This window comes from Heliangelus exortis, chromosome 20, assembly GCF_036169615.1.
Source record: "Heliangelus exortis chromosome 20, bHelExo1.hap1, whole genome shotgun sequence".
Lineage (NCBI taxonomy): Eukaryota > Metazoa > Chordata > Aves > Apodiformes > Trochilidae > Heliangelus > Heliangelus exortis.
In genome coordinates, this window is record NC_092441.1 from 2,376,306 (window position 1) to 2,390,061 (window position 13,756).

Sequence of the window (13,756 nt, forward strand, 5' to 3'; positions counted from 1 at the left end):
TCCAAACGTGAGATTCTGGGAGGAGCAGTGCTCAGTAAGGACAGGTAGCAGGCTCTGTCTGGAGGGATATTTTTATTGGGCCAGCAGCAGGAAGCATAATTTTCTTGAAATGCCATGTGTATCTGGAGTCTGCTGTGATACAAAGCAGCACTTTTTTTAAAGGGGAAATTTATATTTCATAATCCAGGCAGCAAAAGCCTTTGGGAAAGGAACACAGCTGGTGGTGGGCAAATGTTCCAGGGCTGCTGGTCTGGAGGATGCTGCTGTGCACAGTAGTAGTAAGAATGAAAAAAAACCATTTTCTGCCACATCCTCATCAGCAGTGGGACACATTGAACTGTGCTGATTGAAAACAGTCATTTTGATCCTTTTTTTTCAAGTTTCATTCATGTCCAGACTGAATATATGTTTGTACTGAGATGGCAGTAATGGCAATATTCTATACACCATGTATACAATGTGTGTATTATCACTCTGCCCCTGGCACTGCTCTTAAGAGCTTCTTGATGCCTCAGTTAGAAAACTTGTTGGTTTCTTTTTCAGAGGTTTCTAACTTCCCATAAAAGTCTATTTTGGGCTGAAACTCCCTGTGCCAACTCTTTGGCCAAGAGTGATTTTTTTTTTTTTTTTTTTATGAAATGTTATTGTGAGGCAGTTTGTTGCAGAAGATGGGTAAGGCCACAGGGTCACAGGGGTGCCTGGCACCCCGTGAGCAAATCTGCCTCCTGAAGGACTTGCATTTTGCATTCACCATTCAGAGAGGTGCAAAATGCTTGTTAATTCATTGGGGTCTGGATTGCTGCACTTGGCAAGCCCACCCTGCTTCTGAAAACTGGGCAGGGTTTGGTGGCAAAGCCCTCGTGGCTTTGGCAGTGGCAGAGCCCCCTTCACAGCTGGTGCAGCTGCAGGCTTTGAGCAGTTGATGCTGGAGGAAGATGGGGTTTTGCAGGGTTTATTTTCATCTCCTTTTAGCTCTCAGAAAGGGGCAGGGCTGTGTAAATGAGGTGCTCTGGTTTGCTGTTGAAGATGCTCCCTGGCAGAGGAGCTGGGCTCTGCTTTTAGGTGCTGCAAGCTCATCATCCCTGTGCTTATAATCAGGTTTATTGATGCAAACACATCATTTCCACTAGGTATGGAGCATAACTCCTCTTTAAAGCCTGTTCTGCCTCCTTACAAACCCTTGCCTCTGCTCTGGAGGGTGAAATAATTGCTTACAGACAAAGTTACCTGATTCCTGAGAATGAATTTAACTGCTGGTGACGACTTGTTTGATTCATTAAACATAAAAAAATAATCAAGATAACCTGTTTTTTAAACAGCTTTGTTTGATTTCAGTCTGGGTGAATCCCCAGCAGGTGAAGGCAGCTGGGAAGCAGCAGGGATTCCTGCTCCATCCCTGCTCTGACAGGCAGCCCTGATGCTTCTGATGTCAGCCCCTGCTGCTCTGTGGCTGAACAAAACTCCCCATAAAGCAACAAGCACATGATTCTGGTGTTGTTCTCTCTGCCTGTGCCCTTCTGAAGTGCTGGGCACTCTGCTGTCTCCAAACAGAAGCAGGACACAGTGGGGAACTCAGTTTTTCACCTGTAATTTAGTCCTGACAGGCACAGTCTCTAGTAACCACCCCTCAAAGAAAGAAAAGAGCAGTTCCTCAATGCAGACCCTCTGCAGAGAGAAGGGAGGCAGAAAACCTGGAGCTGGTGCTTGGTTTCAAGAGAATTATGACCTTGGAGGACTTGTAGCCACTGGTTGGATGCAGGAAGAGCCCTGGCTGTGTCAGTGGGAGCATCCCTGCAACACTGGGAGCATCCCTGTATCAGTGGGAGTATCACTGGGAGCATCCCTGCCCCCTGCCTGTGTGCTGAGAACATCTAGGATTATAAATAATGCTGTTTCTTTTTTTTATTTCTGCTTTCTGGAAAGTGAAATTACTCTCAGATGCAGAAGGAAGAGCGTGCCAAGGACTCCCAGCACAAGCAGCCCTCAGGTTGGGGTTGCTCAGGCTCCCCTGTGACAGCAACCTGCCTGGGGCCAGGAAAGCATCTGCAGCAGAGAAAAGGCACAGCCAGTGCCTGAGCCACGAGAAAAATGGATCTAAATGGGTCAGGAGCAAGGCTTCGAGACAGTTAATAAGCAGATGGTAAATACAAAGGAAAACGTAAAATAATTTTATCTGTATTTGAAGCTGAGGAATTTATGTGCTTGGCCTCTGGTTCTGCAAAGCTTTGAAAGAGAGAAACAGTGAAAGAGCAGCTGCTTACCTGAAGCTTCTGCATCACTGGACAAAGTAATTTCTGCATTCCTGGGCTTTTTGCTAACTCTCTGCAGACAGGAAGAGCAATCCCAGCAGGGGCACATCCACTAAACTGAAATTTGAGAATAATGTTCCAGCTCTGGCCATTTATTTGCTATCTTGATACTGAAAGGATGGACAGAACCTCTTATATGTGACTGCAAGAAATGGAGCCTGCTGCCATGTAAGCATCTCCCCCTTGCTCTGCTCCATGTCCAGGAGTAGCAGGCTTTGTCCAGTCCTTTCCTCCACAGGAGGAGTAGGGATGCTGCCCAAAATGTGGAAGTGGTCCTTTGCCATTTTAATGCTCTCTTTTCATTTACATGAAAGGCTGAGTCACTACTGAGTTGGCATTAAAAGCTGAGTCACCTAGTTAAAGGGAATTCAGTTAATCACTTTGCATTTCTGAAACGTGATGGCTTGGTGCTTCCCAGCTCTTTCTTTTCCAAAGAAATACTTCTGGAAGAAGATCCTTCAAAAGGAAGGTGAAAGGAATGGTCATCCCCAGCCTGGCAGAGAAGCAGCTCCTTGGGCTGGCTGGTTTGCAGGTGCTGGGTTGCTTTGTTGTTGGTTTCCATGCTGATGGAGCAGCCTCCCCACTACAGGTAGAATCCAGTTCCATAAAAAAATCGGATCGTTTGCACCTCCCAAACCTTTGTGCAGTGTTTTCTTGCATGTGGTGCCACTACCTGGGTGTAGCTGCTTAGATCTTGATTCCAGTCGGAGAGGTGAAATTGCTTTCTTTTGTCTTTCAAGTTTTTTTGCTCAGAAGTACAAGTTGGAGAGGTTTCTGGTGCCCTCTGTTTACCATTCCCCCTCAGCTGCAGACACCCTTCAACAAATTACATCACCCTTGGCTCTTTCCACCTAGAAAAGGAGAAGATGTTCGAGGCACCTGCACGCAGAGGGCAATCAGGTAATGGGTTTAATGCACTTTGAAGATGAAAAGCTCTGCAGTACTTCAGGGGGTAATTGCTCTCTGGAGGATCTCTCCCCACAGTGCAGGTTGGGTATGAGTCTCCTACTGATGCTGCAGCAGCACCAGGGCTGGAAGTAAAATCTATTTTAGGTGATAGCCCAATATTTTGGAGAATCTGCATGTTAAACTGCTCCCATGCTTGGGGCAGGACATTTGCTTTTCCTTGCCAGGAATTTAATCAGAGTGGGTTAGTGCTGTAGACTCCGTGCTCTCCCCTGAACCCATTGTGGGGTCATTGTGGTCCAGGACCCCAAACTGCTCAAAATTTTGCAGGTAGAACATGGCTGTGAGTCCTTAAAACTCTTGAAGTATAAATGGAGACCACAACAAACATCAAAGTGACCAGAAGAGTTCAGGCCCAGACAGGCTTCTATTCTTCTAGATGGGTGAAGGTAAAAAGTTTGTTTTTTTTTTTAATGGGAGCTCAAGTTATGCCACTGTGTTTATTCAGTACTCATTAGACAAAACTAAAGGGCATTGTACAATGATAATATTTTTATTTAATGCTCTTTGTTAAGGTAGAAACTAATGGGGGAAAAAAGGAAGATTCCTGTTAAAACAAACAAGCCTTTCTGATGTTTGGTTGGGTTTTGTTTGTTTGGGGAAGGGCTTGTGTTTGTTTGGTTTTTTATTTTAATTTGGTTTGGTGGGGTTGGGTTTTTTTGGTTTTGTTTTGTTTTTCTAAAGGAAGTGCTAGAGGAAAGTTTGGGTGGGGTTTAATCATTTTCTGTAGCTGAGGTCTCTGAAGAAGCCTGGACCCAATGCTGCTGGGCTGCACTGCTCCAGCAGAACGAGTTGGGGGAGCAGCCTTCTCCCCAAAACTTCCTCCCCAAGCCCTCCTCTCCAAAATCTGTGTTGTCCATGGGATTCCTGCTGCTCTGGGACTGCAGCCAAAGGTGTCTCTGTGTACCCAGGGCCCTGGGATTAGGGCAGGAGCTTCATCCCTGGAGATTCCAAACTCTCCCGGCAGGTGAAGGTGTGAACGTGGTTCTGCACGACCATGAGACTCAGGGAAACTCGAGCTTTCCCCTTCCCACTGTGCTTTGAGGCCTTTTTCCTCATTCCCGATGAGGACACAGTCTCTTAATCTCAGTTTTCCAAGGGAAAATCTCCAGCCTGTGCTGCTCCTCAGGCACAGGAGCTTGTCCTGCTCATGGAGCTCCTCGGCTGCCCCAAAAGCAGCTCCGAAGGAGACTTCCAAAGGCTGCTCCATCCCCCCAGGATGCTGCTCTGCAGAAACCGAGCCCTCAGCCCTCGGAGGAGCCCAAGGAGCCGCAGAGTTTCTTCCCGAGCAGGCAGGGAGCATCCTTGCCGCAGGAGCCGGGATGCTCAGGGACACCTCCGGGTTCCGCCTGGATTCCCGGCGATTTGCAGGAGGCGTTTTGGAAAACCGAGCACGTCGGATTGCGCTGGCAGGGTTGGTGACAGCATTAATGAAGATCTCGGTGCTTTTGATCACGTCTTGCTTGTCACGGGCACGGACTAAGGCGAGGAGCTGGTCCCAGGGGGGGCGACAAGAGCATTTGGAGGAGGAGGGGAGGGGGGATGAGGATGATTCCGTGGGAAACATTCCCACACCGTCGAGCTGGTCGAGGTAGGGGAACCAACAGACTTAGTTAAGGAGGGGACCTCGGCATTTGTATTCCAGGCGGCGTTTTGAGGGCTGTAATTCCATTTTGGATCATGCAGTCCCAGCGCTGCGACCTTCCCGATGGCAGGAATCCTCCTGCTGCAGCCGCAGTGGATGCAGCCAGGAGCCTCCCCCCCCCCCCCTACCCCTTAACCCCAAACCTCCGGGCTGTACCCCCAACCCTTTTCCCCTCCAGTCCCGGGAGTCCCATACGGCCCCGCCCGGGTGTTTTGGGGTGGGGAGGGTGGGAGGTCCCGCTCCGCCCCATAGGGAGGGGGGGACCTTACAGACCGCCCCCCCTCCCCCCTTCTCACCCCGCGGACTCCGTGGCCGCGGAGCCGAGCGGAGCGGGAGGGTGAGTGCCGGGCATGGGGTGGGGGTCCCGGTGAGCCCTTTGCTGGGGGGGTACCGAGGGTGGGGGGTGTCTGATGGATCGAGGGGAGCAGCTTTTCCTTCCCTCCCCTCCTCCCTCCCCCCGAGGTTTATAAAACGGGAAGGGGAAGAAAAGGGGAGGAAGAGGAGGAGTTTTGCTGTACCTGCCGGTGCGCGTCATGACTCCGGAGTAAATGCTTGGGGTGGATTTTTTATTTCGTGTCTTTATGGAGGTTGCGTGGCTGGGCGAAAAAAAAAACCAAAAAAAAAAGACGGTGAGAAAGGGGCTAGCGGAAGGGTATGGGGAGGGAGGAATTAATTAATTAAATAAATTAAAAAAAAAAAGGGAAAGCAAGGGGGGTGTCTGTACCCCCGAGGCTGCAGTGCCGGGGAGCCCCCGGGGAGCGCTTGGGATGCGGGGGGGATGCGGAGGGGTTGGGATGCGGGGGGGGATGCAGGAGGGGTTGGGATGCGGGGAAATAGGGCTGGAAGGGCCCGGCCTGGCTTTGGGGTGCTCAGGGGGGGTTGTATTAAACTGCAGCTCCTGAAGGAGGAGTTGGGGGAATCGCTTTGCAGTTGCTGGGCTGCCTCCTGCCCTGCAGCCCCCGGCGCGGCTCTTTGCTTTCCCTTGGGATTCAGATAAGGACGAAAATTCAAGCCCGTTTTTTTAATTTATTTTTTTTTTAATGCATAAATAAAGCGTTTGGCTTAAATAAGGCGAGAGCTAGGCACGTCAGAGTTGTTCTGAAGTGGGATTTACGCTGCTGGCTTCTTGCAGCAAAATCAATAATCTTATTTTCCTGTCTTTCTGCAGGTGTTCACTGCTCAGTTGTGGGGTTTTTTTTAACTTAAGCCACAGCTCCTTCAGCTCAGGCACATCCCCTCCTTGTTTGGATTTTTTAGTTTAGAAGCACTATTTGGGATTTTTAATTTAGAAACATTATTTGGTTGTTTTTGTATTGTTGTTTTTTTTTTACTTTAGAAACACTCTTTGGTTGCTGCTTTTTTGTTTGTTTGCTTTTTGCTTTAGGAACACTCCTTGTTTGGTTTGTTTTTTGTTTTGTTTTTTTTTTTTTAGTTTAGAAATGCTCTTTGATTTTTATATTTTATTTTTTTTAGCTTAATAACCAAGGAGAATGTGACCTGCAGGTCTAGATCACATAAACTGCTCCATAGAGCCCTTTGGAGGTTGATGTCTGGGGTGGGGAGGCTTCCAGACTGTCCTCTGCTCATTGTTTACCTCTTGGAAGAGTCATTAACATCCCTGGTGTGGAATTAAAGCATTAAACCAGTCATTTCCTTGAGATTCCTTTTTGGAGTTGCCCACAAGCAGTTAGGTTTCAGCACAAGATCTTAGGGATGTGACTAAATCATGGGGGACTTTGGCAGGCTAAAAGTAGCTTCATTTTATCCACAATTATTCAAATGAATGTATTGGCAGCTTCTTTTTCTCCTAGGCCTACACGTTCATTATCCTGGCCTGGAGTTATCAGGAGGATTTGTTTGGTTTTTTTTTTTTACCCCAGTACAATTTCTCAGCATTGGAGTGATGCTTCTTCAGTATTCTTAATTATGTGTTCTGTGGCTTCATCAGCTTAAGTGGAGGTGGCAGGTGTAATATTAAGAAATTAATTAACATTCCTATAAGGACCCTTCTTCCAACCTGGTGAGGTAAATTAAAGCATGGAAGTGTTCCAGAAAAGATGTGGAAATGCTACTGGGTTGGTTTTTTTCTTTATAACTAGATAAAAAAATAAATACAGGAGCAGTAACTGGCATTGAATCTGATTAAATCAGCTCTGCCAATTTTCTGGATGTCAATTAAAGAGAGGAGTGTGACTGAGGGGAGAGGTTGGTCCTATACAATGGTCCTATACTTGGTCCTATACGTGGTCCTATACATTCAGCAAGGACCTTTGTGGAGCTTTTCCTCTTGTAGGTCCTGAAAGCAGTGGAAGTCCCAGTGCTGAGCAGGGGGGAGAAGTGTGGTTTTTTGTTGTTTTTTTTTTAATGACCTTTAAGCAATAGCTGCTACTTTTGGTTATTTTTAAAATGCTCTGATGTTATTTTTAAGGATTTCTTGCTTGAAAATACTCAGAGGAGTTGCATGTATTTTTCCTGTAGGAAACAGGCATTGGCATAGGTTGATGCTGAAGCTTTTTTTTTTTTTTTTTGCTTGTTTTTTTCTGACAGCTGAGGAATTTTAAATCACTTTCTGGGTGTGAAGCAGACTGAATGGGCTTTTAATAAGAAGTTCTCCAGGCTCTAGGTGGGATCTTTCCCCAGGGGCTTCTCTTGTGCAGCCGTGTCCACCACGGGTCCTGCTGGGGGTCATTGCCCCATGGGGACCCCCCAGAGAAGGCTGTGAGCAGTGGGATGGGTTCCTTTTTTTTTTTTTTTTTTTTTTTTTTTTTTTTGATGGGTTTTTTCCTTCCTCTTTTCCCTTCTACCCTCAGAGAAATGCAGGCTCTGCTGGAGCTCTTGGTCTGGGTGTTTGAAGTTCTTCAAGCTCAGTGCTGCTGCTGAGCAGCCTCGTGTGTTTCTGTAGTTAGGTGATGTCTGGACTCCCAAAAATAGTTTTCCTTGTTAAAATCCAGCTGAGGAAGGAAGCTTGATCCATGTGTTGTCTGACAGATAAGGCAGCACTGAGCGCCTGCTGCAGAGCTGCTCTGGAAGTGCAGTCACCAAACCCATCCAGGCTGCTTTCCAACTGAGCACTGGGAGCTGTGAAACTTGGAATATAGAGGAATTTTCTGAAAAACCGACCCTGTGTTTTGGGCTCAAAGGTTGAGAACTGCCTCAGTTGTTCATCTGTGGTGTGTAGGTGGTGTTGGGGCTTGTGGCCAGAGCTTGAAGGAGCTGGAAGAGGTGGTGGTGGTGGTGGGAAGACCTCCCCTACTTCTCCTGCTGTCTGAGTTTTATTTCAACTTCACAGGTGAGAAAACAGAGAGAGATGGAGACTGAGCAGTGACTGAACCCTTGGGCAAAAAGAGGTGGCAAAACTGGGGATAAAGACCTGGTGGTTCCCCAACCTGCTGTCCCTCACCAGGTATGTCCTTGTGGAATGGGATGCTATCTCCTGGAAGAGCATTTTATTTTAAATTAATTTTTTTTCCCCACAAAAGATTATGTTGAGCACTACTGTGCTGTGCAGCTGGCCTAATGAAAAGGTAAAAAATAATGAAAAGCAGTGGTGGATCTGCTCCAGGATGAAAAGGGGGTTACTGATGGTAAATTGAACAGTTTGCCTGGGGGTAGATGGCTCTTGTTTTCAGATTCCTGGGTCTGGCTGCCTGCCCTCAGCCCATGTGATGGATGCTGAAATGGTGCTCCCAAATAAATACTTGAGTATGTAATTTATAGGTAGCAAAGTGAAAATAAGCCAAGGTCAGCTCGAGTCTTGTGAGCTGGAGCAGAGCTGATCCTGCTCGGGGTGAAGGATTGTTGCTCAGGGCATCCTGAGGCTCTTCCCCTTTTCTAAACAAATTCTTCATGGAAGGGGCATCTGGCATATCTATTGGAAGGCATTTAATACATGGAAAAGTGAAATTGAGTGTAAAAAAATAAAATGCACTGAGTCCTGTAACTGCCTGGCTTTTACTCTTGAAATTATTTCATCATTTGGTTTTGTGATTTTTTTGGTTTGTGGTTTTTTTCTCTTCATTTTTTTCCAACAAGTTAGTCTTGAAAAATGGCACCAGCACGAAGAGATGCAGGAATATGGAGACAAACCCGAGCTCTCTTGTTCAAGAACTGTCTTGTGAAGTGTAGGACCAAAAAAAGCAGTGTTCAGGTAAGCTGAGTGCTTGTTTATTTCTGCTTTTGTGTCTGCAGTTATTCTGCATTTAAGTGGCTCTGAGTCGGAGGCAACGTTCGGTTTTCTTATAATGTTTCTGAAGCTTCAAGGTCTACTTTGAATTATGGGTTGAAATGAGCTTTTTCAGCAGATATTCCATGATCCTTTGGTTGAAAATCTGTAAGGCATTATTGAGAAAATATCCTTGAATCTTGGTGCATTTTTAGAAGCATTTGCACCCATAACTGAGCAATAACTCAGAATTAGACCTCTCCAGAAGATTTATTTCTATTCTAACAGCTGTGCACAGGTTATGTGTATGATACGTTGAGATGAGTTTTGAGGTGAAGAACAGTACAGTGCTTTACCAGACATAAAGGATCATGATTTGAGTTTTGCTCCTTCTGAAAAGAGCATTTTTGCTGATGTTGAGAGCACACCGAATCATCCAGTTAACGTGTGTAGAATCATCCAGTTGGACCTTAAAATGGTTTCTTAGCTTAGTGCCTGCAGTTAAAGTCCTGCTTCAGTGCCAGGGAAGGGTTTGGCATTAAAATTACTATTGCATTGAAATCATTCAGGGAGCTTGGCCTCACAACCCCTCCTTTAAGCTTCAACAAGAAATGTTGAAAAATATTTGTTTCTACGACCGCTCGATGAATTTTCCCTGGTTTTTTTTCTTCTTTTTGGCCAGGAGATCCTCTTCCCCCTCTTTTTCTTGTTCTGGCTCATCCTGATGAGCATGATGCATCCTCACAGGAAGTACGACGAGGTCACCAACACCAACCTGGGCACCCTGGATACCTCCATGGTGGTGAATTTTGTCATCGGGTACACGCCGCCCACCCACGCGGCCCGAGAAATCATGAAGAAAGTGGCCTTTGATTACTTCGAAGATGGTACTCAGGACCCCAGTTTAGTTTTCTGAGTGTAGCTCAGGCTTTGGCTTGTGTTGGAAGAGAGAGCTCACTGGGCTGCTCCTGAGCCAGAGCTTTTCTTCCCCGTGGCAGATAGAAGAAGAGACTGGGAAGGTGGCGTTTGGATTTTTTGGGGTTGCTTGGTGGTGCCATCTCCAAGTGGTTCCTGTTCTCCTCGTGCAGATCACAAGTGTAATGCAGGAGAGGTTTGGGGAGGACACAAAATACAAAAAGTCCCTGAACAGCTCCAAGGCTACGTAATGTTCTGGGGCATATTCTGGAGGTGATGCTGTCCTTCAGACATTTCTTTGGTTGTGTTTTCTACCCTATTAGTAACAAAACAACATTTTATTGTATATATTTTTTTATAAATGCTGATTCCCATTTATAAGCCTCACCTTTTGAAAGCAATCTTTTCTTTTTTTTTTTTTTTTTTGTTCTTTTCTTTTTTAAAGTGCTTTGCTGGCCCAGATCACAGATGTAGCCAGAGCTTATCTCTCCCAAACCACTCAGATGTATTTTTAGGTTGGTGTCTTTGCTTCTCTTCCTTCTGGTGTGCACACTTCAAAGGCACCACAGAGAAACAGCCCAGCCCAACATCTGCATTTTCCTTATGGATGCCCTTGGATTTCTGCCTTTGCAGCCCATATTCCTCCTGTCCTCTGCTAAGGTCAGAGGCAAAATACCACCTTTTCATGTTTTTTTTTTTTTTTTTTTCCCTCTGCATTGATATAGTCTGTTCTTGAACAGCACTAATGGTGAAGAATAAACTCTTGGCAGAGGATTGGGGCACTGGAGCAGCAAAAAATGGGAGGAAAAGGGGAAAACTTGGGGGTAAATTTGAATTATGTGCCTTGCTAGCAAGCAGCAGTCCTGTAGGTATCCATTCAGGAAAACATTTCCTTTACTAGGAGAAAAATCTAGCCGTGTATATGCAAATAAAGCATTCAGGATTAACATGATGCTTCCACAAAGCTATTGCAGTTTTTCTTCCTGCTTTGCTGATACCTAAATCAGGGTGATGATTCCTTGTGTCTCCCAGGCATCATCACCGAGGAGTATTTAAGTGAGGAGGAGCTGCAAGAGGCAAGTGCTTTTAAACCCTCCAACTTCGTGGGTGTTGTGTTCACTGATGCCATGTCCTACCAGCTGAGGTTCCCTGACTCCGTTGCTATGTCTTCCATTTATATGGAATCAAGAGGTAAATGTCCCCACTCTGATCTCTGCTCTGGGAGGGGACACACTGAGAAATAGTCCCCTTTTTCCTTGGTCTGTTGTTGCCTATATGGGGCCTTTGGGAATTTGTTGTTCCCACTGTTCCTGAGGGGTGGTCTCAAGCTGCTCAGTGGGGATAGGAGAGCTGTAACTCTGGGTTTTTTTGGGTTTGAGAATATCTTTTTTTTTTTTTTTTCTTTTTTTCCCTCCAGCCAGTTGCTCCAACCTGCGGAAAGGGTGCGAGTCAGTGATGTACTGGAGCTCGGGATTTACAGCTCTGCAAGCCTGCATTGATGCTGCCATTATACAGGTAGCTGTATAACATAAGAAATAATAACAGGTAGCAAATAACATAACAAAGCCAAGAAGGTTCAAAAACAGGGACTGTTTGGCTGTGGTTGCTTTTCTGATGGTGTCCTTTAGCTGTTTAAAATGCCACACCAAAAATTCCCTTGAATCCGACCAGCAGGCAGAATATTTCCCATTTGTTTTCCCATATGTTGGGCAGAATCTCCTTGTCCAGTTGGATAAAGCTGATATTTGTCTCCCTTTGTGTCTGCAGGAGCCTGAACCAGGCAGCACAGGAGTCTGCCAAACATTGAAGGCACAGTGCTGACACCTGGGGTGGGGCTGGAAATCAGGAGGGATGCAAAAATAACTTTTCTTTCTTTGCCTTCCAGCTGAAGACCAACCAGTCCGTGTGGGAGCAACTGGAACTGACCAGGGCAGTGGTTATGGGAGAGGCAGCAGTGGTGGAAATTGATAATTTTCCTCGTGCCATCATTTTAATTTACCTCGTGATTGCTTTCTCACCATTTGGGTATTATTTGGCAATTCATATCGTGGCAGAAAAGGAGAGGAAGTTGAAGGAATTCTTAAAAATACTGGGACTTCATGACACTGCCTTTTGGTATGTCAGTGTTTGGTGTAAAATATATGAAAAAATATCAAAAAACCTAATACCTTCTAGGTTTTCAGTTTGTTTCACTAAAAGCAAACTACTCTGTAAAATCTGACACAGTTAGACTGCAGTATCATGAAAATTGGCAAGTACTTATCAAAATATTCCTGAGTAATTCTCTTGCATTTCTGCACGTCAGGTCACACCAGGTTTAGGGGGATTAATTGTGTGAGAATTTCAGGTAATTTCTTTTTCTTGGGTTTAAGTAGTTTTGGCTCAGTACCTCCTTTTCTGGAGGCTGAGCAGGTAACCTGCAGCCTCTCTTCAGCAGCATTTCAGTGCCACTTAATTAGATGAATCTCAATCTATAATTTGGACATGACTGAGCCTTCTAAGCAACAGGCTTTAATTTGTTCCCTTACTGTGATGGAAATTGCTCTGTGCAGTATAATGTTTGGGTTTTTTCCAAATGAGACAATGTAATAATTGGAAATTCTTGAAAATTAAAGGGGAAAAAAGTGGATTTAGCTTTGCTGCTGGGGCTGACAACACTTCACCATCTTTTCCTTGCTGACTGTAGCAGCCAGATGGTTTGCTGTGGTTTTTTTTTTTTTTTTCCCTGGTTGCTTTTGTTTTATAGCTGCATCCAAGCTCTTTTCTGGCAGCCAGTTTTGTTTGTTTGGGGGATGTCCTTGGTGACAAATCTTATTTAGCTGAGCCCTTCACCCTCTGTCCCTGCTCACACATCAGTGTTGAGCATCTCTGGGCTGGAAAAAATCAATTTGCTTTTCCCCATGTGAAATGGGAGTGGATCTGCAAGGGCACAGTCCTGATGCAGCTTTGATCAGCCACTGATTATAACTCACAAACTTGCTTCTGGGGAAAACATGTCATTTTCTTACTACCTGTACACAAACCCCTCTTGTTTCCCAAGGTCAGAATTGCTCACAGACTTGCAGCTTTTTTTTTAATTTAATTTTATTTTTTTATAAAGGATTTTATTACCTTGTCTAGCTCCTGGAATTAAATTTTAAATAGAATATCTTTAATTATTGAAACCTACGACTTGATTACCCTCTTTTGGTTATACCAGGAATTAATTATGTAAGTTGAAAAAAAAAAAAAAAAATCCTGAGTCATGTCATTGTGCATCTTTTTGATGCCATGGGTATTGATGTGTGTGCTCTCATGCCTGGAACAATTATAGGGATGTTGACAAGAGCTCTTTTTATTTGGGGGCTCTTGTTTTCTTCCTAGCTTGTCCTTTGGTGCAGCTGTCTGGAATGTTAAAGAATGGTAGTTGTAGCTATGTTTTGTGTGAATAATTCAGGGAATTGATTGATTGGTTTCTGTTCTTTTTCCCCCCCTTTTTGTCTTAGGCTTTCCTGGGTGCTGCTCTACATGAGCCTGATTTTTGTCATGTCCATTCTGATGGCAGTGATTGCAACAGCCTCTTCCCTCTTTCCCCAGAGCAGTGCCTTTGTGATATTCCTCCTTTTTTTCCTCTATGGAATTTCTTCAGTAAGTATTCCTGGGCTCACTCATTGCATCCCATCCCTAAGTTGTGGTTTTCCCTTCCTTGTCCTGGCCCCATCCCCTTCTCAGGGCCCACTCTGGGATGTTGTACAGCTCTGGACCATCACTATGAGGAAT

General features: G+C 45.4%; 1 protein-coding gene across 1 annotated transcript in view; it reads left to right on the forward strand.

Moving 5' to 3' along the window:
• Positions 1–5,184: 5,184 nt before the first annotated feature.
• Positions 5,185–13,756, forward strand: part of ABCA5 (ATP binding cassette subfamily A member 5) — a 31,884-nt gene continuing 23,312 nt past the window's right edge. Inside the window, exons 1-8 of the mRNA XM_071764119.1 lie at positions 5,185–5,257; positions 8,210–8,323; positions 8,957–9,067; positions 9,765–9,969; positions 11,030–11,188; positions 11,415–11,512; positions 11,883–12,112; positions 13,483–13,624. Of these exons, the coding sequence (XP_071620220.1) occupies positions 8,966–9,067; positions 9,765–9,969; positions 11,030–11,188; positions 11,415–11,512; positions 11,883–12,112; positions 13,483–13,624 (936 nt within the window). The 5' untranslated portion in view covers positions 5,185–5,257; positions 8,210–8,323; positions 8,957–8,965. The remainder of the gene's footprint in view (positions 5,258–8,209; positions 8,324–8,956; positions 9,068–9,764; positions 9,970–11,029; positions 11,189–11,414; positions 11,513–11,882; positions 12,113–13,482; positions 13,625–13,756) is intronic.